The sequence below is a fragment of the Erinaceus europaeus genome, chromosome 15, assembly GCF_950295315.1.
Source record: "Erinaceus europaeus chromosome 15, mEriEur2.1, whole genome shotgun sequence".
NCBI lineage: Eukaryota > Metazoa > Chordata > Mammalia > Eulipotyphla > Erinaceidae > Erinaceus > Erinaceus europaeus.
In genome coordinates, this window is record NC_080176.1 from 21,405,402 (window position 1) to 21,428,629 (window position 23,228).

General features: G+C 61.5%; 3 protein-coding genes across 7 annotated transcripts in view; 1 reads left to right on the top strand and 2 right to left on the bottom strand.

Moving 5' to 3' along the window:
* The first annotated feature begins 25 nt into the window (after window positions 1–25).
* On the top strand, window positions 26–5,372 carry GET4 (guided entry of tail-anchored proteins factor 4). 2 transcript variants are annotated; one of them, XM_007525071.3, is made up of 9 exons: window positions 26–281; window positions 3,795–3,873; window positions 3,956–4,037; window positions 4,213–4,362; window positions 4,448–4,586; window positions 4,671–4,811; window positions 4,901–4,976; window positions 5,047–5,119; window positions 5,194–5,372. In XM_007525071.3, exons 1-9 carry the CDS (start codon window positions 34–36, stop codon window positions 5,277–5,279), a joined length of 1,074 nt encoding a protein of 357 aa, XP_007525133.3. In that variant the 5' UTR covers window positions 26–33; the 3' UTR covers window positions 5,280–5,372. The 2 variants fall into 2 exon arrangements, with proteins under 2 accessions (XP_007525133.3, XP_016044592.2); XM_016189106.2 differs by having other exon boundaries at window positions 3,959–4,037.
* Window positions 5,373–5,764: 392 nt separating this feature from the next.
* Window positions 5,765–23,228, bottom strand: part of ADAP1 (ArfGAP with dual PH domains 1) — an 89,062-nt gene continuing 71,598 nt past the window's right edge. The window contains exons 1-12 of one of the 4 annotated variants that reach the window (XM_060173181.1): window positions 15,192–15,783; window positions 9,598–9,717; window positions 8,565–8,695; window positions 8,323–8,414; window positions 7,770–7,852; window positions 7,211–7,323; window positions 6,970–7,116; window positions 6,599–6,682; window positions 6,463–6,525; window positions 6,312–6,383; window positions 5,993–6,221; window positions 5,765–5,915 (exon numbers count right to left, since the gene is read on the bottom strand). In XM_060173181.1, coding sequence (XP_060029164.1) covers window positions 5,887–5,915; window positions 5,993–6,221; window positions 6,312–6,383; window positions 6,463–6,525; window positions 6,599–6,682; window positions 6,970–7,116; window positions 7,211–7,323; window positions 7,770–7,852; window positions 8,323–8,414; window positions 8,565–8,695; window positions 9,598–9,717; window positions 15,192–15,270 — 1,242 coding nt within the window. In that variant the 5' untranslated portion in view covers window positions 15,271–15,783 and the 3' untranslated portion in view covers window positions 5,765–5,886. Of the gene's footprint in view, window positions 5,916–5,992; window positions 6,222–6,311; window positions 6,384–6,462; window positions 6,526–6,598; window positions 6,683–6,969; window positions 7,117–7,210; window positions 7,324–7,769; window positions 7,882–8,322; window positions 8,415–8,564; window positions 8,696–9,597; window positions 9,718–15,191; window positions 15,784–23,228 lie in introns of those variants that run through there. The other 3 variants (XM_060173182.1, XM_060173183.1, XM_060173185.1) reach the window with 3 other exon arrangements.
* LOC103115361 (cytochrome c oxidase assembly protein COX19) lies at window positions 16,875–22,052 on the bottom strand. Its single transcript, XM_007525117.3, has 3 exons — window positions 21,927–22,052; window positions 19,933–20,048; window positions 16,875–17,253 (listed from the first exon to the last, which is right to left on the bottom strand). Exons 1-3 carry the CDS (start codon window positions 22,006–22,008, stop codon window positions 17,176–17,178), a joined length of 276 nt encoding a protein of 91 aa, XP_007525179.1. The 5' UTR covers window positions 22,009–22,052; the 3' UTR covers window positions 16,875–17,175.

Here is a 23,228-nt window from a genome sequence, read left to right on the forward strand (position 1 = left end):
GCGCGCTACCGCGGTGGGCCCCGCCCCCGTCATATGTCCCCGCGCGGCCGCCGTCGGTGGGCGGGGCGGACGGAAGCCGGGAAGCGCGGGCGCGTCACCTGCGCGCAGCGCTCGGAGCAGCAGCGCCGGCCGATGGCGGCGGCGATGGCGGAGCAGGAGGCCGCCCGCAACGGCGCCCGCAACCGCGGCGGCGTCCAGCGCGTGGAGGGCAAGCTGCGCGCCAGCGTGGAGAAGGGCGACTACTACGAGGCGCACCAGATGTACCGCACGCTCTTCTTCAGGTGCGCCGCGACGGCCGCCCGGGACACCCGGGCCGCCCCGCCCCCGACCCCCGACCCCCGACCCCGCCGCGAGCTGACCCCGACGGAGGGCGAGAGTCCGGGGCCCGAGAGGGTCCCCGGGCAAGGGATGAGGGGCCAGGGCCTCCCTGCCGTCCGTCAGCCCCGCACCCCTGACCCCACGACCCCCCGATCCCCGCGGGTCACCGGCTCCCGCTCGGGGCAGCGGCCTGCAGGCGCCGACCACCCAGCCTCCCGGCCCGGCCCCCAAGGCACGTGTCGGGGCCGCCGCCGCCCGCACTCCGGGCTCCCGGCGGGGTCCGTCGTCCTCACCCCGCAGCCGGGAGCTGCGGCAGACAGACCCACAGTGCACTCGCCCCGCGCCTCCGCGCCCAGCTGCCTCCCGCCCGTCGACGGGCAGCTGCCTGTCGCTATGGACTCGCCTCTGGGCTTCCCGGCCCTCGGCTCCTCACCACTGGACTCGGCCGCGCCTCCCTAACCACTGGGCTCCCCGCATCCTCCCAACCACTGGGCTCCCCGCGTCTGGTGCCTGAGGTTGACTGGTGCAGCTCTGCCTTCTACTTTCCCTGCGCTTTCTGGGTGTGGGCTTCTCTGCGTCTGAGAAGCTCAGTGGTTAGCGAGCTCCCACGTGGCCGTCCGTCGCCACCTGCAAGGGGACCCTGCCTGCCGGGACAGGACCCTCCCGTCCTGGAGCAGAAGTCGAGCGGGCCTCGGGGCCGTGGCGAGGCCTTCCCCACGCGGGTCATCCTCGGCGTCCATGGACGGGCTCGTTCACTGGGTGCCCCCGGGAGGCCGACCTCTGCCCGTGGCCAGGTCCCCAGGCCCCGAGGAGATGAGGCTGCCGTGCTGGGTAGAGGGCCCGGAGGGGGCAGCCCTCCCAGGGTGGAAGCAGGCTCGGGCCTGGGGTGCCCAGCCCAGGCCGCTCTGGAGATCCATCTGTTCTCAGTTTCTTTGCGTCTTGGGGGTCTTTCCTCTCTGTGCTGATCCCTGGTGGCTGGGGTGCTGGTGCCGAGCCTGCCGCAGACCCTGCAGGTCCTCAGCGCACGGGTGCGTGTGGCACACTGACCCACGTCGCGCCGAGCTGCCGCTCTCAACAGCTTTAAAAATTTTTTTTATTACTGTTATTTATTATTGGATAGAGACAGAAGGGGGAGACAGATGGAGAGAAACAGAGATGGCTACAATCCTGCTCTACCACTTGTGAAGCTTCCCCCTGCAGGTGGGCCTGGGGGCTCGAACCCGCATCCTTGTGCACTGTGACGTGCGCTCAACCAGGTGCGCCACCGCCTGGTCCCCCCACCCCCTTTTTTTTAACCAGCACACTGCTCAGCTCTGGCTGATGGTGGCACAGGGGATTGAACCCCGGACTTTGGAGCCTCAGGCAGGAGAGCCTGTTTTCAGAATCATTATGCTCTCTACCCTTCACCTTTTTTTTTTTTAATTGATTTAATGGCTAGAGACAGGGAAGGAGGGAGAGAGACACTGTAGCTCTGCTTCACCACTGGCAAAGCTTTCTGCCTGCAGGCAAGACTGGGGCTGGAACCCACAGCCTTGCGCACTGTATTGTGTGCTAATTTTCCTTTTCTTTTTCACCTCCAGGGTTATCACCAGGGCTTGGTGCCTGCACCATGAATCCACTGCACCTGAAGGCCATTTTTCCCCTTTTGTTGTTATTGTTATTGCTGTCGTTGTCGTCATTGTTGGATAAGACAGAGAGAAATAAAAGGGGGGAGAGAAAGATAGATACCTGCAGACTTGTTTCACCGCTAGTGAAAGCGACTCCCCTGCAGGTGGGGAGCCGGGGGCCCGAACTGGGATCCTTACGCCTGTCCTTGTGCTTTGCGTCACACGCGCTTAACTCGCTGCGCCACTGCCCAGCCCCCAGGTGTGTTTAATTTTCTTTAATCCTTTTTAGGATTTTATTTATTTTCCCTTTTGTTGCCCTTGTTGTTTTTATTGTTGTAGTTATTATTGTTGTGGTCGTTGTTAGGATAGAGAGAAATGGAGAGGAGAGGGGGAGAGAAAGATAAACACCTGCAGGCCTGCTTCACCACCTGTGAAGCAACTCTCCTGCAGGTGGGGAGCTGGGGGCTCGAACCAGGATCCTTATGCCTTTCCTTGCACTTTGCGCCACCTGCGTTTAACCCGCTATGCTACCACCCGACTCCCAGGTGTGTTTAATCTTTAAAGATTTGATTGATCTGAGAGAAGCAAAGCATCGCCCTGCCACTTGTGATGCTAGGGAGCAAACTTGGAACCCCGAGCTGGGTCCAAGCTGCCCAATGTGCCTCTCCCGGGCCGCCAGGCGTACAGCATCCTCATCGGAGCGTCTGAGTCCCGGCTGCGCCTCCGGGCCCCATGGGTTGCTTTCAGGAGGTCTGTCTTGACAGGAGGGCCCATGCTTGACCCGCTCGCCACGTGCACTGGCTTCCCTGGCCACTTGGCCTCGTCAGAGTTCCTCCCCTTCTTCCTGAGCCTACACTCAATGAGCTCACTGTGCTATTCTAAAAAACCGAGTCTTTATTTTTTTATTTATTTTTTTGCCTACAGGGTTATCTCTGGGGCTCAGTGAGTGTACTAGAAATCCACTGCTCCTGGAGGCCATTTTCCCCCTTTTGTTGCCCTTGTTACTACTATTGTTATTACTGTTGTTGTTGTTGGATAGGACAGAGAAAAATGGAGAGAGGAGGGGAAGACAGAGGGGGAGAGAATAGACACCTGCAGACTTGCTTCACCACAGGTCTTAACCCACTGCACTACCTCCTGACCCCCCCGTCTTATTTTTATTGGTATTTATTTCTGTTTGTCTGGTTTTTGTCTGTCTTCATGTTTTCTGCAGTGTTCTGCATGTGGCAGAGAGCAGTGCAGGCTGTGGGGCACAGGGTCTGACTCCACACCACACCCGCCACCCGCCTTCTGCCCAGTCTCGCCGGTTGGTTTGTGTCCAGGGTCACATATTCCGGCTCACTCGTCCCCAGCTCTGTCTGCTCTGTCTGCTCCGAGGACACTGTGCCGCCCCCGCCCCCTCAGGCGCGCACCCCAGAAGTCCTTCTGCTGTCATCTGTGGTGGGGAAGCTGCCGTTAGCGCGCACCCTGTCCCTCTGGGGGTGGGGTCCACAGGAGGGGGTCCCGTGCTGCCTGTCCAGCCTGTGGGATGAGGGCTGTCTGGGCTGCCCTGGATGGCATCACCCCCCATGTCTGGGCACCACTGTTGCCTGGATGCCAGGGTCCCAGGGGCTAAACAGAGGGTGGCTGCAGCCTCTGGAGGGAGGGGGCCTCAGTGGGTGTGGCTCTGACCAGGAGACCCCGGGCTGAGGCGTTTGGGGGCTAGGGGATGCCAGGAGGTGACAGCCCTACTCTCTCTCCCTCCTTGGGGGTCTCTGTTCCACAGCGGCCAGCAGGCCACCCTCATCCCCACATGGCCCACCTAACCCAGGCTCTCTGCGGGCGGGGATGGCATGAGGTACGGGCTGGGCTCACGGCTGCCCCCTGCAGGTACATGTCACAGAACAAACACGCGGAGGCCCGAGACCTCATGTGCTCTGGGGCCCTACTCTTCTTCAGCCACGGCCAGGTGAGGGGAGGATAGGGGAGGGTCGGGGAGGGGTGCCCAGTTTCCGGGGCCCCTGGGTGCTGAGTCCCACATCCCCCCGCAGCAGAACAGCGCGGCCGACCTGTCCATGCTGGTTCTGGAGTCCCTGGAGAAGGCCGACGTGGACGTGGCTGACCCACTCCTGGGTGAGGCCTCCCGCACCATCTGTCCCCCATGTCCTGTCCTGCTGTCTCCACAGTAGCTGTCGGGTCAGACACTCGACACTTGGGCTGTGACAGCCCCTGTGTGCGGTGTGGTCTGAGTGTCTGTCGGTCTGCCCCCTGTCCCCCCTCCGTCCATGACGTTTGTCTGTCCCTCTAGAAAGCCTGGCCAGGCTTTTCAGTCTGATGGACCCCAACTCCCCCGAGCGTGTGGCCTTCGTGTCCCGAGCCCTCAAGTGGTCTAGCGGGGGCTCCGGGAAGCTGGGCCACCCCCGGCTGCACCAGCTGCTGGCCCTCACGCTGTGGAGAGGTAGGGCATCCTGGGGGGCAAGGACTTGGAGGGGCCTCGGGTCCGGCCTGAGGCCCGCAGGGACACCCATGCCCCCCTCCCCCAGAGCAAAACTACTGTGAGTCCCGCTACCACTTCCTGCACTCGAGTGATGGCGAGGGTTGCGCCCACATGCTGGTGGAGTATGCCACGGCCCGAGGCTTCCGCACCGAGGTGGACATGTTCGTGGCCCAGGCCGTGCTGCAGTAGGTGCCCCGCCCAGCCCTGCCCTGCCCGCCCCCAGGTGCCCGTGGCCCGCCGCCCCTCACACCACTCTGCTGCATGTCCAGGTTTCTATGTCTGAAGAACAAAAGCAGCGCCCTGGTGGTGTTCACCACCTACACGGAGAAGCACCCCTCCATCGAGAGCGGCCCCCCCTTCGTGCAGCCCCTGCTCAATTTCCTCTGGTTCCTGCTGCTGGCTGTGGACGGGTGGGTGTGGGGGACCTCGCTGTGGCGAGGGGGGACTGGGTGGGGGGTAGGGTTGCCCCGGCTCTGCTGAACCGTGTCCTGTCCCCCAGGGGCAAGCTGACCGTCTTCACGGTGCTGTGCGAGCAGTACCAGCCCTCACTCCGGCGGGACCCCATGTACACCGAGGTGAGTGTAGGCAGGGCTGGGGGGCGCGGTAGGGTGGGGGGCGGGAGCAGGCCCTCACACCCCTTCTCAGTACCTTGACAGGATAGGACAGCTCTTCTTTGGCCTGCCGCCCAAACAGACATCTTCCTATGGAGGCCTGCTGGGTAAGTGGGCCCAGTTGGGTACCCCCGGGGCTCAGTCTGGGGACATCCCCAGCCTGATGCCTACTTCCTCCCAGGGAACCTTCTGAGCAGCCTCATGGGCTCCTCGGAGCAGGAGGCGGACGACAGCCCCGACGACAGCAGCCCCATCGAGCTGGACTGACGCCCACCTGCATGTCCCCAGGCCGGGCCGAGTCGGGTGGCCGAGTGCGGGGCCGCTGACCGCCAGCCGCGCCCAATAAAGCACAGGCCTTGCCGCCCGCCTCTGTCTGTTTGCTTCAGGGGCCTCGGACGCAAGGACGGCCCGTGGCGGCCATGGGGACACTGGGAGGCCCTGAGGCCTGGCCACAGAAACTGTTATTTTTTCACAGTGGGGCGTGTGAGCACAGCAGCAGGCGAGGGCACTCATGCCCTGGCAGCTGAATAAACCCTTTGTACCGGCCGGCCGTGCTCCCTGCTCTGTGGGTCTGGGTGTCTCAGGCCAGCTCAGCGGGCAGCTGGGGACCTCGGGTACGGGTGCTGACTGTGCTGTCCTGCTGGGGGTCTCGGGAGTCGCAGCCTGGCAGCCGCTCAGTTCCTACCCCCTACCCCTCCGGCGCAGGTGGGGTCCCGGCAGGCCCCCAGGCACACCAGACACAGACGCAGGCAGTCAGTCAATAAATACGTGTTGGATGGCACGGGCCCGGGATCACATGGGCAGTGGCGTGGGGGTGAGCGGCTTGGTCCCGGTCCGGCCATGGGCAACTCCATGGCGTCCCTGCTCTGTGTCGCTAGGGCTTGTGCTTGAAGTGGGCCTCCACTGCAAGAGGCAGTGGGTGTCAGTAGCGGGTGGCGCATGCAGGGCTGGACCCCCTCCCACCCCCCCACCCGGCTCACCTGCATACTCCTGGGGCAGCATGGGCCGCTCCACCACGCCGCGCAGGGCTTGCACCCAGGCTCGCTGCTCCGCCGAACTCTCGCAGGCCAGCAGGAAGCGGCGCTCAGGTGTGACGATGGTGATGCCGTGAGGCCAGTGCAGGCCTGGTGTGGTGGGCGGCAGCCCCTCCAGTACCGCATAGCCGCTGTCTCTGCTGCCGATGAACACCTCCCCACGGGCGAAGGCATCCTGGGGGTGGGGGGGGGCGGTCAGTGGGCGGGGGTGGGCAGTGGGGGGGAACGGGAGGTGGTCATTGGGCAGGGACCAATGCCCTCCTACCAGCGGGTCTTTGAAGTACATGAGCCTGCGGTCGTCCATGGTGAACCAGCGCTTCCGGAAGCCCTCGGTGTGCTGCGGGCAGGGACAGCCAGGGCTGAGCTCTGGGACGGGACCCCACTCCCCCCTGGGTGCGGGCGGGGACCCAGCCCACCTTGGGGCCTGTCTTCTCCATGTAGCCTTCCTTCAGGTAGTTCCTGGACAGCTTGGGCACCAGCTGGGGGGGGGGAGCATGTCAGGGCCAGTGCTGGCCAACCCTGCCCACCCCACCCCCAGGCACGGGAACTCACGTCAGCGTCGCTGGCCCCCGGGAAGGCCACCTGCAGGTAGTGGAAGCGGGCGGCCCGCAGCGCGTTGAACCAGTCTACCATCTCCTGCAGAGAGCACGTGGCCAGCTGGTGGGCAGCCCGCCCCCCCCCCACGTTCCCCCATCCATTGTCTCCAGCTGGCAGAGGGCACAGTGTCCTGGGTTGGGGACCTGGATGGAGCTTGGCAGATGGGGTGGCGTGGGCCGCCGATGCAGTCGCTTGGCCTTGGAGGTGCGGTTCATGGGGCTCGGTGGGATAGGCTCCAAAGAAGGGGACACAGATGGGCCCAGGACTGTTCCCCGGGCTGGGGGGGCGGGGAGAGTGACCAGGCTCCCTGTGCTTGGGCTGCCCACCTTGCCGTCCTCATGATACAGGAAGAGGTTCCGGGTGCTATTGTCCTTCAGGTAGGTGACCTGCAGGCCGTGCGCATGGCCAATCTTGGCCGGCTGGAAGGTAGCGTTGAGGTGCTCGATCTTCATCACAGCCTTGGGCTCTTTGGCCTGGGGACGTGGGCACACACCCACCCAGGAGTGACCCTCAGGTGGGGGCCAGTGCGGGGGAGGAGGGGTGGCGGGGGAGGGGCCAGTCGCTCACGTCAGCCCTGTTGAAATACTTGAGAGCCCCTTCACGCTCCGTCAGCACGAACTTGCGGCTGAGAAACTGCCCGTTGTCCCGGCCCCGTTTCCAGAGGAGGCCCTCCCGGTAGCCTGTGGGTGGTGGGATGGATAGGCAGGGGTCAGAGGTTGAGGCTAGTCCAAACCCCTGCTGGGTACTCCCGGGACAGGCCCTGGGGGTGGCGGAGTAGCTGGTGGGAGCCTAGTGGGCACACTCCCAGGGCCGCCCCATGCAGTTGGGCCACAGGCCGGCAGGGGGCAGCAGCGTCCCATCCTGTCCAGGCCTGCCCCCCCCCCCCCCAACATCAGGGTGGGGGTGGGGAGTCGTGTCTGCCTGAGACTGGTGGCGTGGGTGTGACCAGGCTTGGACACGGGAGCATTGTCCATCCTGAAAGGAGGCCTCTGAGGCTGGGACCATGGGCGGGACCAGAAGCGGCTGACTCGGCCAGTGGTCACCCATGGTCCTGCTTATGGAGGCAGCAGCCTCGGGCTTTTGGCAAAAGCTTAAGAGTCAGGGTGCAGGGCCTGTGGAGGCCTACCTGCCGAGTAGGGCTCCTGCCTGTCGGGGTGCATGAACTCCTGCCGCTCGTACTTGGCCCGGATCCACTGCTCTCGCAGCAGCCTGCGGATGGAGCCACCATGGACAGCAGGCTGGCGCCGCCCGCCAACCCTCAGCATCCTTCCCGGAAGACATGCCCCCCACAGGGGGCTCCTTCCTTGCTGGGGGCTGCCAGCTAGCAGGGAGGTGGAGACCACTCCGAGTCCTTGTGCCAGCCTGCTGTCACACTTTCTGAGAGCTGGAACCCTCCAGAGCCTGGGCACCCTGCACCCATGAGACCCCCATGCTAACTGCTCTGCTGGGCAGGGTGCTGAGGGCAACACCTACACACAGGACAAAAGCAAGGCTCTGGGGCCCCTCTGGAGCCTGGGAGCTGCTCTGGGGGAATGCCTACATGGGGCCCTGTTCTGATAGGCTGGTGCCATGCTACCCCCAGAACTTGCATGAGGACAGAGGCTGTGGCCCCGCTTGCCCCCACGCGCCTCCCTACTTGCCCACCCCCCCTCATGCGCAGTCCCCCCTCCCCTACTCACGTGCAGTCTGCAGACGAGGGCCGGTAGTAGAAGGCTGGCACCCTGCGCTCATAGGTGGCCCTGGCAACCTCGTTCCCGTGGGTGGCCATGAACTGTGGGGACAGCGGGGGTGAGCCCCAAGGCCCCTCTGGACACCACCCAACACCCCATCCTGAGACCGCCAGACCTGACCCCACACCTGTCGGGCCCCGCCTGAAGCTCCCCTGCAGTGGGGGGAGGTCGGCGGGGGCCAGCTGTCGTACCTCCACTTGGGCATCATCCCAGGCGTCCAGCCGCACAGACTTGACCCTGCTGACCTGCGGGATGTTACGGTGGAAGCCAGAGCAGCTCAGGCAGATGAAGACGCCCAGCGTGTAGGAGGCCCAGTCGGGGTCTGTGGGGCAGAGGGCAGGGGTCAGGGGCAGCCCCTCCCAACCTCAGTAACTCCCCACCATGGGGGACTCTGGGGCCCCAGGAGGGACGGCTGACCTGGCCAGCCCCTGACCTGGACCTCCCAGATCTGATCACTTGACCTGCCCCCACCTCACAGGGGGCCCTACCCCACATGGGTCCCCACACCCCAACTCCACTGAAGGGACTCAGGACTCCCCAGCCCACACAGGGGTCCCCACTCTTGCCAGGCCAGTCACTTCCCTATGTGGTGAGTGGGGCAGGGATGTCCCCGGGGCCAAGCTGACTGCCTGGCCTACCCAGGTGTGGGGCTGCCATGTCCCTCCCGGCCTGGTCTCTGTCTTTCCGTTTCTGTATATGGGAGAACACAGGGATCCCTCCCCGACAAGGAGACACAGAAGGGACAGGCACCCACGGGCTGGTTCCACCTCAGATCAGATGGTCACAGAGGGCAACTGTTGGGGGGATGGAGGAGCCCAGGGCATCTATCTGTCTGTTCCCCTCATGGGGCCCCAGATGAGCTGTCTTCCTGGCCTGCACTTCAGGTCCAGACCTCCATGGCCTGTGTGGGCCCATGAGACCTGGCGGTCCTCTCCCTCCCCACAGAAAAACCTCACACCCCAAGAATCTCTCACCCCACAGGAGACTCTCTCCAGAGGGGAATCTCTCTCCCCACAGGGGAATCTTCTGCAAGAAGTGGGTTGGGGGTGCTAGCAGGTCTGCAGGGCCATCTCTCTGCTGGGGCTGGGGTCTATGGTTCATTGGGACTGAGCAGTGAGCCCGGACAGACCACCAAGGGGGACGGAGACAGCATGGGGGTGGGGCTGGGGGCTGGGGTCCAACTTGCTTGTGGGAAGAACAGCCTGTACAAAGCTTGTCTCTTACACTTTAACAAAGTAGAGGGCTGGGGAAACAGCACAGGGTTCTGCAAGAGACTCCTACATGAGGCTCTGAAGTCCCAGGTTCCATCCCCAGCACCACCATCAGCCAGAGCCGAGCAGGACTCTGAGTAATAGTAATAATAGGGCAGGGGTAGATAGCATAATGGTTATGCAAACAGACTATCAAGCCTGAGGCTCTGAAGTCCCAGGTTCAATCCCCAGCACCACCATAAACCAGAGCTGATCAGTGCTCTGGTAAAAATAATAACAATGGTTCTGTAATGAGGCTCTGCTACATGAGGCTCTGAGGTCCCAGGCTCAATCCCCAGCAGTACAGGGTGCTGTGTAACTGTGGGTGGCAACTGGACACTGCCCTGGGGGAATCTGCTCTGTCAGGGTCGCTGGGGGAGTGGTCTGCCCTCCAGTTAGGGTCCCTGGCATGAGGCCAGCTCTGTCCACAGGCAGGGACGATGTGCTCCAAGCTGGGGGGGGGGGGTGTCTGTGTGAACCTGGAGAGGTGCAGCGTTTGTGGGTGACTGAGTTCAGCTGGTGCCAGAAACTCAAGGGGAGTGGTCAAAGAGGTGGCACAGTGGATAAAGCGCTATACTCTCAAGCAGGAGGCCCTGCGTTCAGTCTCTGGAAGCATGTGTACCAGAATGATATCTGGCTCTTTCTCCTCCTTTCAAATAAATAAACCTTTAAAAGAAAAAAACTAAAGGGGACCATGTGGCCCAGGCTCTAGGGACCCCGTCCCCGTGAAAACAAGAGACCCACAGAGCTGCCACAGGAACCAGCAACATGCCCTACAGGACACGGAGGGGGACACCAGGAGGGGGGTGTGGGGAGGGGAGAGGGACACCAAGAAGGGGGGTGCGGAGGGACACAGGATGGGGGCCCAGGTTCAGGCTGGGTGAGGCAGCCAGGGCAGAGGGAGACCCTTGAATGAGGCTGCACAGAAGCCCCCACCCCGGCCACCAGGCCACATCCAGGGCCCTGCTGACCTCGGCCTCCAGACGCAATGTGACAGGCAAGGGGCCGCAGAGGGGAGCTGAGAGGACTCTGCCGTCTCTGTCTCTTTCTCTTTCCATCTGTCTCTGTCAAGGTCGGCCCAGAGCAGCAAAGCCCCAGTGACCACAAGGGGGAAACAGCATCTTTCTCAGGTGTGGAGACAGCAAAGGGGGCTCCTGGTACCCAGCCTGGGAGCAGGGGAAACCCACCCAGCATGGTGCCACACTGGCAGTAGGGAGGAAGGAGGCACCCTGCTGGAGACGGTGGGGGCAGAAGGTGTCCTGAACATCCCACTGGACCTGCTCCACTCTGAAGAGGGACTCTGGGGGGACAGGAATGGGAGCCCAGCAGAGGCAGGAGCAGAGGGCAGCAAGATGGACCCACAGCAGGAGAGACACCCGTGCTCAGGATGGGGGGCTGCCCACACACACCCCGCAGTGGATGCCTGCTACTGGACTGGGCGTGGCCTGAGCGGCTGGTGCCCTGCCCTCAGTGGGGTGACCTCAAGAAAGGACCAGTTCCCACAGGCTCCATCTCTGGGACCAACCGCAGCCACAGCCCTGGGTGCGAGAAGCCCTGGACTTTGGGGGCGGTGCTGGTGTGGGGCTCTCTGCTGGGGGTCCCCCCTGATATGGAGCAAAAGGACAGAACCAGGAGTCCAGCCTGTGGGGAGACAGCACAGGGGTCCAGATGTGCTCCTGCCCGAGGCCCTGGGTTCCATCCTCAGCACTTCAGGCTGAGCAGGGTTGAGGGGAAACAGAGAAAATGGGGGGCCAGGTGATGGCACATCTGGTTGAACACACACATCACAGTGTGCAAGGACCTGGGTTTGAGCCCCCTGGTTCCCACCTACAGGGGGGAAGTTTCTCTCTCAAGTGGTGGAGCGGGGCTATAGGTGTCTCTCTGTGCCTCTCCCTCTCCCCTTTCAATCTCTCTCTATCCAAGAATGCTGGTGAGCATTTCTCTAAGTGGCCAGAGAGCCAGGAGGGCAGCAGAAACAAGCCCGCGGGCAGAGGCAGCCATGGTGTTTGGAGCCCCGACCCCATCCTGGGCCACGAGGCCAAGCAGGGGGCGCTCTGCTCTCTCATGAGAATAAATAGGCCTTTTCAAAAAACTGTAAAAATAGCACTCCCACGTGACTCGGGGCTTCTATTTCTGGGCATTTACCCCAAGACAAGCCCAGCCAGGCAGCGCTGAGCCTGTAGGCGCAGGGACAGGGGCCCCAGAGGAGCCACCCACAGGGGCGCCACAGGCAGGGCTGCAGATGGGATGCAGAGGAGCCTCAGCTGCTCAGAGCAGGGTCCTCTGGACATTTCTTTCCCTCCTCTTCAGAGGACAAAGGGAGACTCCCCCATGCGTGCATGCACCCCCATGTGGTACAGGGGCTCGGGTGTCCGTGCACCTGTCTTACCATGCCTAGGCCCAGGGTATACAACCACAGCACCTCCTGTCTCTCAGTGTCTCTGTTTCTTAGTCTGTCTCTGTCTCTCTAAATGAGAGCCAGCCCAAGAACAGTGAGCCTGTTGCTGTTTTTTTTTTGTTTGTTTGTTTGTTTTTAACAGAGCACTGCTCAGCTCTGGCTTGTGGTGGTGTGGGGAAATGAACCTGGGACTTGATGGAGCCTCAGGCTTGAGAGTCTGTTTGCATAACCATTATGCTATCTACCCTTGCCCTAAGCCTGCTGCTTCTATCTCCACAAGAAGAGGACCCACAGGCTGGGGGCTGCCACTGGAGGGCATGAGGGACACTTCAACCATGTGGAGGACTGTCACTTAGTGACAGAGCCAGGCTGCCCAGGCAGAGAGGAGAGAGTAAGACAGACGAGTAAGGAGACAGTGTCATGGGGAGAGTGGGGGAGATGGCTGAGAGGGGACAGGCACCATGGATGAAGCACTGGACTCCCAGGTCTGAGGCCCTGAGTTCAATCCCTGGCATCGCAGATGCCAGAGGGAGGCTCTGCTTCTCTCTCTCTCTTTCTCTTTTTTTTTAATTTCTTTATTGGGGAATTAATGTTTTACATTCAACAGTAAATACAATAGTTTGTACATGCATCACATTTCCCAGTTTCCCATCTCTCTCTCTTTTTCCCAGTACACTGCTCAGCTCTTCTCAACCTGACTGAGTGTACACATTACAATGCACGAGAACCTGGGTTGGGTTCAAGCCCCCAGTTACCACCTGCAAGGGGAAAGGAAACTTCACAAGTGGTGAAGCGGGGCTGCAGGTAGCTCTCTTCCCCTCCGTTTCTCTCTGTCTTGTTAAATAAAATAAATGATGTTAAAGGCTGGGGAGATAGCATAATGGTTCTGCAAAAAGACTTGCATGGTGGTCTGTAGGTGGCACAGTGGATAAGGCACTGGATTCTCAACCATGAGGTCACAATTTCAATCCCCAGCAGCACATGTACCAGAGTGATGTCTGGTTCTTTCTCTCCTTCTATCTTTCTCATGAAAAAATAAATATTAAAAAAAAAAGACTTGCATGCGTGAAGCCTCAAAGGTCCCAGGTTCAACCCCCTGCACCACCATCAACCAGAGCTGAGCAGAACTCTGGTAAAAATCAAGTAATCACATTTAATAAATAAATAAATAAAAACAGCTGCTGTGCTCACCCTTCCTGGTCTTATTATTTTTAACTTTTTTTTTTCAGACACAGAGAGGCGGGTGGGGGAAGGGGGAGGGAGAGAGAAAGAGACCACAGCACCAAAGCTACTTTCAATGTGGTGGGGACCCAGGTCACACACAGCATGCACTATCCAGGCGGACTGTTTCATCAGCCCACACCCGTTATTTTTCTAGGTCGTATCCATTTAGTGAGTGAGAAGCAGAGAGGGAGAGACACCAGGGCACAGTTCAGCTCTGGCTGATGGTGGTGCTGGGGACAGAACCTGGCGTGTCAGAGCCTCCGGCCAGAGCCTCAGGCGTGGAAGCCTTTTCAGAACCTCCATGTTGTCTCCCCAGTCCAGCTCCCGCCGGTCTAAAGCAGAGCACAGAGGGCAGCAGGGCATGGCCTGTAGGCCAGAAGCCCCAACGGCTGTGCCGAGCACAGGCCAGAGCGTCAGCGAGAGGCCAGACACAGCAAAGGCCTCAAGTGGGCTTGAGGGGACACAGAGACACCTGGGCTGCAGGACGGGTGGTGGGACCCCTGCTGGGAGAGCCATGCAGTGCCCACCCGAGTCGGGGGTCTGGGATCCTGACCCTCATGAGGTTCCCACCGAGAGAGAGGGAGAGGCTGGACTCAAGAACAGTGAGGGCTCAGCAGCCTCTTCCCAGGAAGGGCTCATGTCACGTGCTGAGGACCTGGGTTGGAGCCCCTGGCCCCCACCTGCAGAGGGAGTGTCAGGTGGGGGCAGGGCTGCAGGCACCTCCCTATTTCTGTCTCTATCAGGACAACCACCACAAGAACAACAAAGCCATTTCTGGGGGGCTCAGGGATCACAGGCAGGCAGCCAGCCCCCCACAGGCCAAGTGTAGAGCGCCTGAGGATACCAGGAGAGGCTGGGCCCCCACAGGAGGGGGCGGTAAGGGGGGGCAATGACAGCTGGGCTCCCAGGCTCACCATCAGGAAGGGGCTCTGGCCTTGAGAGTGATGGGCTGGGGCCCAGGTGCTGAGGGGGATGGTAGGTGGGGCAGAGCCTGGGGGTGGCAGGCACAGGGGAGGCACGCTGCATACGTGGCCCTGAGGGGGTGTAGGACACAGGGCAGCTACAGTGGGGGCGGGGGGCTACAGCCCCACAGTGCCGGCAGGGGGAGGGCAGCCCCCCACCCTCTCTAGCTGGTGACTGACTGGCACCGCTGGAGGACAGGAGTGTCCCGCCCCCACCCCCACACTGGCGCCTGCCGTGAGCCCCCCAGCCCCCGAGTCTCCCGCACGAGGAGGAGCCCCGCCCACAGCCGCACCTGCCACGCACCTGCCCGCCTGCCCCAGGTGCGGGCACATCAGGCCCAGGCCGCCACGAGCCCCTGCAGCTGCCCACAGCACCCCAGACCCCCCAAGCCAGGCCCCGGGGAGCAGGGCAGCGGCTGTCAGGAGCATCTGTGTCCCAGGAAAGGGCCTCCAGACTGGGGGGGGGGGGGAGGGTGTCCTGCAGGGCTCCCAGACAACCCAGTTTTCCTGCGGGCCAGCCGGGCATGGGGGGCATGGAGGTGGAGAGGCGTAGGCTGCCGCCAGGCCCCACCCTACATCTTCGGTCCCGGGGAGACGCCCCAGCCTCGGGGGCGCCTGGGCACCGGCCGCAGGGCAGGGAGCAAACTCCGGCCCCTCCTGGGTGGGTACTCCGGCCCCGCCGGCCCGCGGAGCAAAGTCCGGGTGCGTGGGGGGGGGGGTCGCCGAAGCGGGCATGACGTCACCCAGGTGGCCCGCCAGTTCCCGCCGCCGGTTCCTCTTTCTCGGCGGGTCTCGCAAGGCGGCGCCGGGTGACAGCGACACGGAGGTGGGGGCGCGGCCGGCCCGCGACCGGCAGGTGCGCCCCGCCCCGGAGCAGCCGCCCCTCCGCCCTGCAGCCCCTGCGAGCTCCCACCTGCCGTGGCACCTGATGGGACGCCCGCCCTTCCCGGGCCCCCCTACCCGCCCCGCCCCGCCCCGTCCTACCCGGGTCCCCGCAGTCCGCGCAGCGCGCGTTGCCCGGCCTCTGCAGCAGCTCCAGCGCCGCCCGCCGCTCCTGGGCCATCGCCCCGCTAGGCGCCCGCGCGCGCCCGCGCCATCCCGCGCCGGTTCCGCATTCCGCCGCCGCCGGCCCCCCCCTCCCGCCGCTCCTCCGCGCCGGCGCCCCGCCTGGACCCCCGACAGACACCGCCCCCGACACGCCCCGACAGACACCGCCCCGGACACGCCCCCGGCCCCCGTCATCCAGACAAGCCCCCCGGGTTCCCAGACGCACAGCCCGCCCGCTCGGGCCTCGGACCAGCCCAGACGGGGCCACCCAGCCCGCCCGCACCCGGGCCGAGATGGGCGCCCCGTCACCTACCGCGGCCCTGCCTGGGGGGCGGACAGCAGGGCGGCACGGGCCCAACTGGTCCAGCCCCGGGGGAGCAGAAGCCGCCGCCCCGCCCCGCAGTGTCCAGGGCCCGAGCGCCCACCCGCACGGCGGCACCCACGTGCAGTCGGGATGGGGACAAGGCAGTAGGGGCAGAAGTGCGGGCGCCCCTCCCGGGGGACGGGGGACGGCCACCCATCCCCAACTCTTGACTGCGGCACAGGTGTCCCTGGAAGGCAGAGCTGGGCGTGACCCCCACCCTCCCTAGGGCCCACCCCGGGGTGGGGCTGACCCGCGGGTGACCTCCACTTCCTGGGCGCAGACTTGCTCAACGCAGGAAGCCGGGCCTGACCTGGGTGCTGGGCTGGGCCTCTTCCTCCCTGCAGCCCTCCAGGAGGCCTGAGGGGGGAGAAGGAGACCCCAGGGACGAAGGGATGCACCCCGAAGGGAGGGCAGCCAGCACCAAGCTGGGCAGGGGAGCCCTCTTCTCAGCCAAGCGGGAGGGCCCCACCATAGCCCCTCCTGGGAGGCAGGCCCAGCGCTGGGGCTGGTGGGGTGAGGGTGGGGGAAAGCTGAGCAAGAAGGGGGTAGGCAGCTCTGCGTGAGGCCGGGTCAGGGGCCATGGGGACAGCAGGAGGCGGGTCACTGACCTCCGCAGAACAGACTTCCCAGTCACACACAGTGCCCAAGGGAGCCTGGTTCCCATAATACAGGGCACCTACAGGTGGGACCTGTCACCCCACAGCAGGGCCAGCTGATGGGGGCCTCATGGGGAGACACTGGCGACACAGCAGCAGCCCCCACCCTTGCCCAGGGGACAGGAGACTGCAGTGCCACCACGGGCAGGCAGGGGGCACCGTGTCCCCACCAGTGTCCCGGAGCAGCCACTTCAGGTCAACTGGAGAGTGCCCTCTCCTGGAGCAGGGATACCCTGGAGCATCTTCCTGGGTGCCTGAGGCCCAAGAGGGTGCCCCCAGAGGTGTCCATCGGAAGGTGGGCACACGTGGCCTAGCCCCCTCCGACATCAGCCAGAGTCCACAGGCCTGGCACTGGGGCATAGGGCACTGATGTCTGGGGGAGCTAGAGCCAGGGGGCTGGGTCACAGGGCTACTGGCCCTGGAGGGTCCCTGCTGAGCCCAACAGCAAGCACCCCTTCAAGCCAGGACTCCCCAGGGGTGGACCCCCACATCCAGGCCTGTGGGGAGCCTAGGCAGCAGCTGGGGTCAATGGTGCCCACCACTGCCCTCCCAAGCCCCCATCGCAGCATCCCCACATGCAGAGGAACCACGGCAGGCAGCCAGAGCTCAAGAACTTTTATGCTGATGGCACTAGGGGCTCAGCCCCATCCACACACAGGCCAGGGACCAGGAGTCAGGCTCAGCTTCATCCATGCGCAGGCCAGGGTTCAGAGGTCAGGCCAGGGGCCAGATCTCAAGGAAGCCGATGTACGGACAGCACGCCACACACATCCCCAGAGCCGTACAGGGCTGAGGGCCAGGCGTCCAGTGGAGGAGCCCCGCGGGAGGTGAGGGGAGTTGGGGAGAACCCTGAAGTCTCTGGTTGACTACGGGCAGGTGCTGGTCCAACCCAGGGTCCCAGTCAGACGCCTGTCCCGGCCTCTGAGTGTCCAGTCAAGTCTCGGAAGCCCAGCTTCTCCAGAGGCTCGGGTGCCATCAGCTGCCTGTGGGAAGGTGGGGGGGTTGGCTCAGCAGGGTATGGGGCTTCAGGCAGGGGGATGCAGGTCTGCCACTGCCGTGCCCCCCCCCACCCCGGTTTCTGGGGGCAGGAGGCCAATTCCAGCTCCTGGTGCCTCTGGAGGGGCTTCACTGGGGAGGTAGAGCAGATGGCCTGGGGGTCACATGCCCCCCTGCTTGACCCCTGCAGCCTCAAGAGGGAAACCCAGTGTCCAGTGGAAGGACCTGGTGGGAGAGGACCACCCCTCATCCCAGCCCCACCCACCTGGTCTGCCACCTGCCACCCAGGAATTGGCCCCAGCCAGCAGTGCAGTGTGACACGCCCCTCTCACCAGAGGCAACGCAGAGAAGGGTGGGAAGCCTCAGGTGAAGCTGGTCTGCCGGTGTCTCTCTACCTCCATTTTTTTTAAAAATTTTTTTCTTTTTTATTTATTCACTTATTTCCTTTTGTTGCTTTATTGCTGTAGTTATTATTATTGTTGTTATTGATGTTGTTGGATAGGACAGAGAGAAATGGAGAGAGGAGGGGAAGACAGAGGGGGAGAGAAAGATAGACACCTGCAGACCTGCTTCACCACCTGTGAAGCGACTCCCCTACAGGTGGGGAGTGGGAGGCTCGAACTGGGATCCTTAAGCCGGTCCTTGTGCTTTGCACCACGTGCGCTTAACCCGCTGCGCTACCGCCTGACTCCCCTATCTCCACTTGTCATCTGTTTCTCCCTATCCAATAAATATTCTTTTAAAGAGCTGGGTAGCCCCCTGGAGTCCTGCCCCCAAGGCAGCCTGGGAGGGAAGTGGGGCCCACAGAGGGCGTTGGGGTCACACGGAGGGCTTTTCCTTGGTGCTCAGGAAGCTGGTGGCTCAGCCAGGTGGCCGAGGGCAGCCCAGCACTGGTGCGTCCCAAGGTACTACTGGCTCTGGCCACCCCACAGGAAACCCCGCCAGGCCCCAAGAGCTCACTGGACACTGTGCCGCTCCGCTGGGTTCGAACCCTGCCTGCACTGAGAGAAACCTTTCTGTCTGGAAGCCCGGAGTGGTGAGGCCCAGCTATGACAAGAGGTGAGTGCGAGTAGGGGAGGCGGTGGCACGCCTGGCGAAGGGTAAGCATCAGTGTCAAGGAGCCGAGTTCAAGCCAGGTTCCTGCCCGAAGGGGGGAAACACAAGTGGTGGGGCGGGACCCACCTCCTTCCCTCTCAATTACTCTGTCCTACCAAATAAAATCTTTAAAAGATGGAGGGAAAGACTGCAGACTGGTTCTGCAAAGTCGCAGGTTCAGGGTGAGGCACCACAGGCTGGAGCTGAGGGGCTCCGGTCCTGAAACAATCAGTGGACTTTCCTCGCAGGGCCTTGGTCCCGTCCAGCAGTGGCCCCACCACCCCTCCCTGCAGTCACTCCTCCATTTTCCCTTCCAACAGAGGATTAACAGGCAGAGGAGAGACAGCTGCAGCAAGGGCCCACAGCCCAGGGCGCTTCTCCCTTACAGGTAGGGACCAGGGCTTGAACCTGATCCTTGCGCGTGGTGACATGTGCACCCTACCTAGCACCCACTGGCTAGTCCCCCAAACCAGTGGCTGTGTGTGTGTGTGTGTGTGGCGCTCACCTCCAGGGTCATCACTGGGCCTCATACACTGTGAATCCACTGCTCCGGGGACCATCTTTCCTTTTTCCCCCCTCCATTTTATTCAATAGGATAGTGAGAAGTTTCTTTTCTTTTCTTTTCTTTTCTATTTTACCAGAGCACTACTCATCTCTGGCTTATAGTGTAGTGCAGGGGACTGAACCTGGGACTTTGGAGCCTCAGACATGAGTCTCTTTGCATAACCATTATGCTATCTACCCCACCTGGACAGAGAGAGGGGCAGGGAGAGGAGACAGAGAGAAAGACCTGCTTCACTGCTTGTGAAGAATCCCCCCTGCAGGTGGGGAGTGGGGGCTTGAACCCAGGTCCTTGCACATGGTGATATGTGTGCTTAACCAGCTGCGCCACCGCCTAGCCCCCTTGTTGTTTAATCAGAGCCCTGCTCAGCTCTAGCTCATGGTGGAGCTGGGGCCTGAACCTGGGACCTTGGAGCTTCAGGCACGAGAGTCTCTGCATAACCACCGTACTGTCAACCGCCCCCCCCCAAACTAGAGGTTGTAACCCATCAACGTGCTAACTGCTTGGAAACAAAGAACTGGAAGGGAGGCCTTCTTTTCTCCATGCTCAGCCCCTAGGAGCTGGGGGGCAGAAAAGCCCCTCTCAGGGCTGAAGCTACCCCCCACAGGCATGCGGCCAGCAATGGCTGATGGCCACAGCACCTCGGCTGGCAGTGTCCGGAGGTCACTGTCATGTCTGGGTTTGTCAGGAGCCAGCAGGAGGGGAAGGGAGGTCTGTACAGACATCAGTGGGGCTTGCTCTCCACGTGCTTGCGGGGGCTATTCGAGTCTCTCTGTCCTGGCTCACACTGGGCCCAGATGAGCCTGTGAGGACAGGCAGGACCTCCCCCTCACCGGCTACCTCCCGCTTCTCTCCCCTTGGCTCAGAGGGAACTGTGGCCTGGGGGCAGAGTGTGACGCTGACAGGTCAGCTGCGTCCCGAGCCATTGCGGACAGCGGGCAGCTCGTGACAGGCGCCCCAGTGTCTCAGCCCAGGTTCTGGGCCATCTGGCTGAATCCCAGGTACTTGCCTCTCCATCCTACACTCCAAATACTCTTTGGAGGCACTCCTGCATGAAGCGTTTTCAAAGTTATTATCCCGGAGACACCGCATGAACTTCTCCTTGAAGCTTTTACACTCACCTACAACAGAAAGGAGAGCATTTCCTCTCAAAGGGGAAAAAGTTTGGGGCTGGGCCACGACTCACACAGTGAGACCCCTGGGGAAGTGATCACATCACTGTGCACAGGCGGGGGAGGGAGCACTGTGGTTCTGCGAAGAAAAAAAGAATGGCTATCTATCAGAAAACTACGCACAAGGACCTGGGTTCAAGAGCAGTAAAGCAGGGCTGCAGGTGTCTCTCTTCCTACCTCCCCCCTCCCCCATCCCTCAACTTTTTTTTTTTTAATTTTTTTCCCCCTCCCCCCTTTTTTTTTTTTTTTTTTTGTCTCCTGGGTTATTGCTGGGGCTTGGTACCTGCACTATGAATCCTCTGCTCCTGGAGGCACCCCCCCCACTTTTGTTGCCCTTGTTTTTTTTTATCATTGTTTTGGTTATTTTTGTTGTTGTTATTGATATTGTTATGGTTGGATAGGACAGAGAGAAATGGAGAGAGGAGGGGAAGACACAGAGGGGGAGAGAAAGACAGACACCTGCAGACCTGCTTCACCGCCTGTGAAGTGACTCCCCCCCCCGCAGGTGGGGATCTGGGGGCTCAAACCCAGATCCTTACGCCAGTCCTTGTGCTTCATACCATGTGCGCTTAACCCGTTGTGCTATCACCTGACCCCCCCCCAACTCTTTTTAAAACATTTTATTTGTGGTCCGGAAGGTGGTGCAGTGGATAAAACATTGGTCTCTCAGGCATGAGGTCCTGAGTTCAATCTCTAGCAGCACATGTACCAGAGTGATGTCTGGTTCTTTCTCTCTCTATCCCTCTCATTAATAAATAAATAAATAAATAATTTAAAAGCATTTAATTAATTTATTTACTTATGCTTGGGTAGAGACAGAGAAATTGAGAGGGGAGGAGGAGATAGACAGGGAGACAGAGACAAAGAGACACCTGCAGCCCTGCTTCACCACTTGTGAAGCTTCCCCCAAACCCCTGCAGGTGGGGAGCAGGGACTTGAATCTGTGTCCTTGCGCACTCTAATGTGTACGCTCAGCCAGGTGTGCCACCGCCTGGCCCCTTCCTCTCAGTTTCTATTTAAAGAGAGAGAGAGAGAGAGAGAAAGGTCTCTGAGAGCAGTAGATCTGGAGTTCAGTCATGAGCCTCAGGCTCTAGTGGCAATAAAAACCCAAACAGGAGACAACCACGTGCCCCCGAAGGCAGCGCTGAAGCTGCGTCTCTCCCGTGTCTGTCTGTCTGACCGTCACCCACAGTGGTGAGGCCACGGTGACAAGGCCAGGGGAGTGAGAGCTGGGCCGGGGCTGGGTGCTGGTGAGCCGATCGGAGCTCCGGCCTCCTGAAAATCCGCAGGTGTCTCTCTCCCTCTCTGTCTCCCCTCCTCCCTCCATTTCCCTCTGTCCTGTACAATTAAAAAAAAAAAAAAAAAGGAAAGGAAAGATGGCCACAGGGGCAGCGGATTTGTGGTGCCAGCACCCAACCCCGGCGACAACCCTGGAGACAAAAACAAAAACAAAAACGCGCTGGGGCAGGCTGGGCTGTGACAGGTGGACGCGGGGCAGGGGAAGGGGGACAGAGCAGAGGAGGTGACGAGGGGGGCAGAGTGAATGAGGGGACACGGGGGACAGACGGGGGACACGGCGGACAGACGGGTCAGAAAGGGCACATAGGAGACAGAGAGGAGACACAGAGGACAGACGGGGACTGAGGGTACAGGGGGACACAGTGGGACAGACGAGGACAGAGGAGACATGGGGGACAGACGGGGGACAGAGAGGGGGTAGGGGGACTGAGGGGGACCCGGCGTCGCCGTCCAGGGGCAGGAACAGCAGGCTGGGCGGAGCCGGGGGTCAGGGGTCGGCGTCCGGGGCGCGGGTCCGGCCGGGCTCACCGAAGTGGTCCAGCGGGAAGCTGCCCTTGTCCGGGGGCCGCGGCTGGAAGCTCTTGGACCCGAAGTTCATAGCCGTGGACATGATGGCAGCGCGGCCGGCTCCGGGCGAGTGCGCATATGCAGGCCTGCCTGCCGAGTGCCGAGCAGCGAGCGCCGAGCGCATCGATCGCGGGTTTCTCCCCCCCACCCCCCCCCACCCCCGGCTGGGGCGGCGGCGGGAGTCACGTCCACGCTCCTTGCTCCCCCCCACACCCACAGTGTCCCAGCCCCATCCTTCTGTCCCGAGGACGGCGGTCAGTGTGGTACCACCTGGACCCTAAAGGCCTGGGGGCGGCTCGAGGGATGGAGCGCAGGGCTTGCACAAGTGAGGGAAGAAGCCCTGGGTTCGAGCCTCCGCAACACAGGAACAGGGGCCAAGCTCTGCTTTCTCCTAAACACCAAAGAGCATGGGGGGGGGGGGGTCGGGCAGGACAGCGCAGGGGTCTGCAGAAACTCTCCTGCCTGCCGGCGGCCCCCAAATCCCAAATTCAATCCCTAGAGTGCCGTCAGCCAGAGCTGAGCAGGGCTCTGGGAATAAACTAGAATAAAAATGAAATGAGCTGGTGGTCTAGGAGGTGGCGCAGTGGCTAAAGCAGGAGGTTCTGAGTTCAATCCCTGGCAGCACATGTACCAGAGTGATGTCTGGTTCTTTCTCTCTCACTCTCTTATCCTTCTCATTAATAAATAAAATCTTAGGGGGTCGGGCGGTGGCGCAGTGGGTTAAGCGCACGTGGCGCAATGCGCAGGGACCGGCTTAAGGATCCCGGTTCGAGCCCCCGGCTCCCCACCTGCAGGGGAGTCGTTTCACAGCCGGTGAAGCAGGTCTGCAGGTGTCTACCTTTCTCTCCCCCTCTCTCTCTGTCTTCCCCTCCTCTCTCCATTTCTCTCTGTCCTATCCAACAACAAAGCAACGTCAACAATGGCAATAATAACTGCAACGAGGCTGCAACAACGAGGGCAACAAAAAGGGGGAAAAATGGCCTCCAGGAGCGGTGGATTCATGGTGCAGGCACCGAGCCCAGCAATAACCCTGGAGGGAAAAACAAAAACAACAACAACAAAAATAAATAAATAAATAAATAAAATCTTTTTTTAAAAAAGTGGCCCAGGAGGTAGTGCAGTGGATAAAGCATTGGACTCTCAAGCATGAGGCCCTAGTTCAATTCCTGGCAGCCATGTACCAGAGTATTGTGTGGTTCTTTCCTATCTTTCTCAGTAATAAAATATTAAAAAAAAAAAAAAAACTAAATGAGGTGTGTACAG

What these genes read in the sequence shown, in the direction of transcription:
- GET4 (XM_007525071.3), top strand. Translation starts at nt 34, where the DNA reads ATGTCCCCGCGCGGCCGCCGTCGGTGGGCGGGGCGGACGGAAGCCGGG. An exon ending in TACCGCACGCTCTTCTTCAG is followed by an intron (nt 282 to 3,794) that starts GTGCGCCGCGAC and finishes TGCCCCCTGCAG; the next exon opens with GTACATGTCACAGAACAAAC. An exon ending in TTCCTATGGAGGCCTGCTGG is followed by an intron (nt 5,120 to 5,193) that starts GTAAGTGGGCCC and finishes ACTTCCTCCCAG; the next exon opens with GGAACCTTCTGAGCAGCCTC.
- LOC103115361 (XM_007525117.3), bottom strand. Translation starts at nt 22,008, where the DNA reads ATGTCCACGGCTATGAACTTCGGGTCCAAGAGCTTCCAGCCGCGGCCC. An exon ending in CTTCCCGCTGGACCACTTCG is followed by an intron (nt 20,049 to 21,926) that starts GTGAGCCCGGCC and finishes TTTCTGTTGTAG; the next exon opens with GTGAGTGTAAAAGCTTCAAG. An exon ending in AGTGTAGGATGGAGAGGCAA is followed by an intron (nt 17,254 to 19,932) that starts GTACCTGGGATT and finishes TCCCACAGGCAG; the next exon opens with CTGATGGCACCCGAGCCTCT.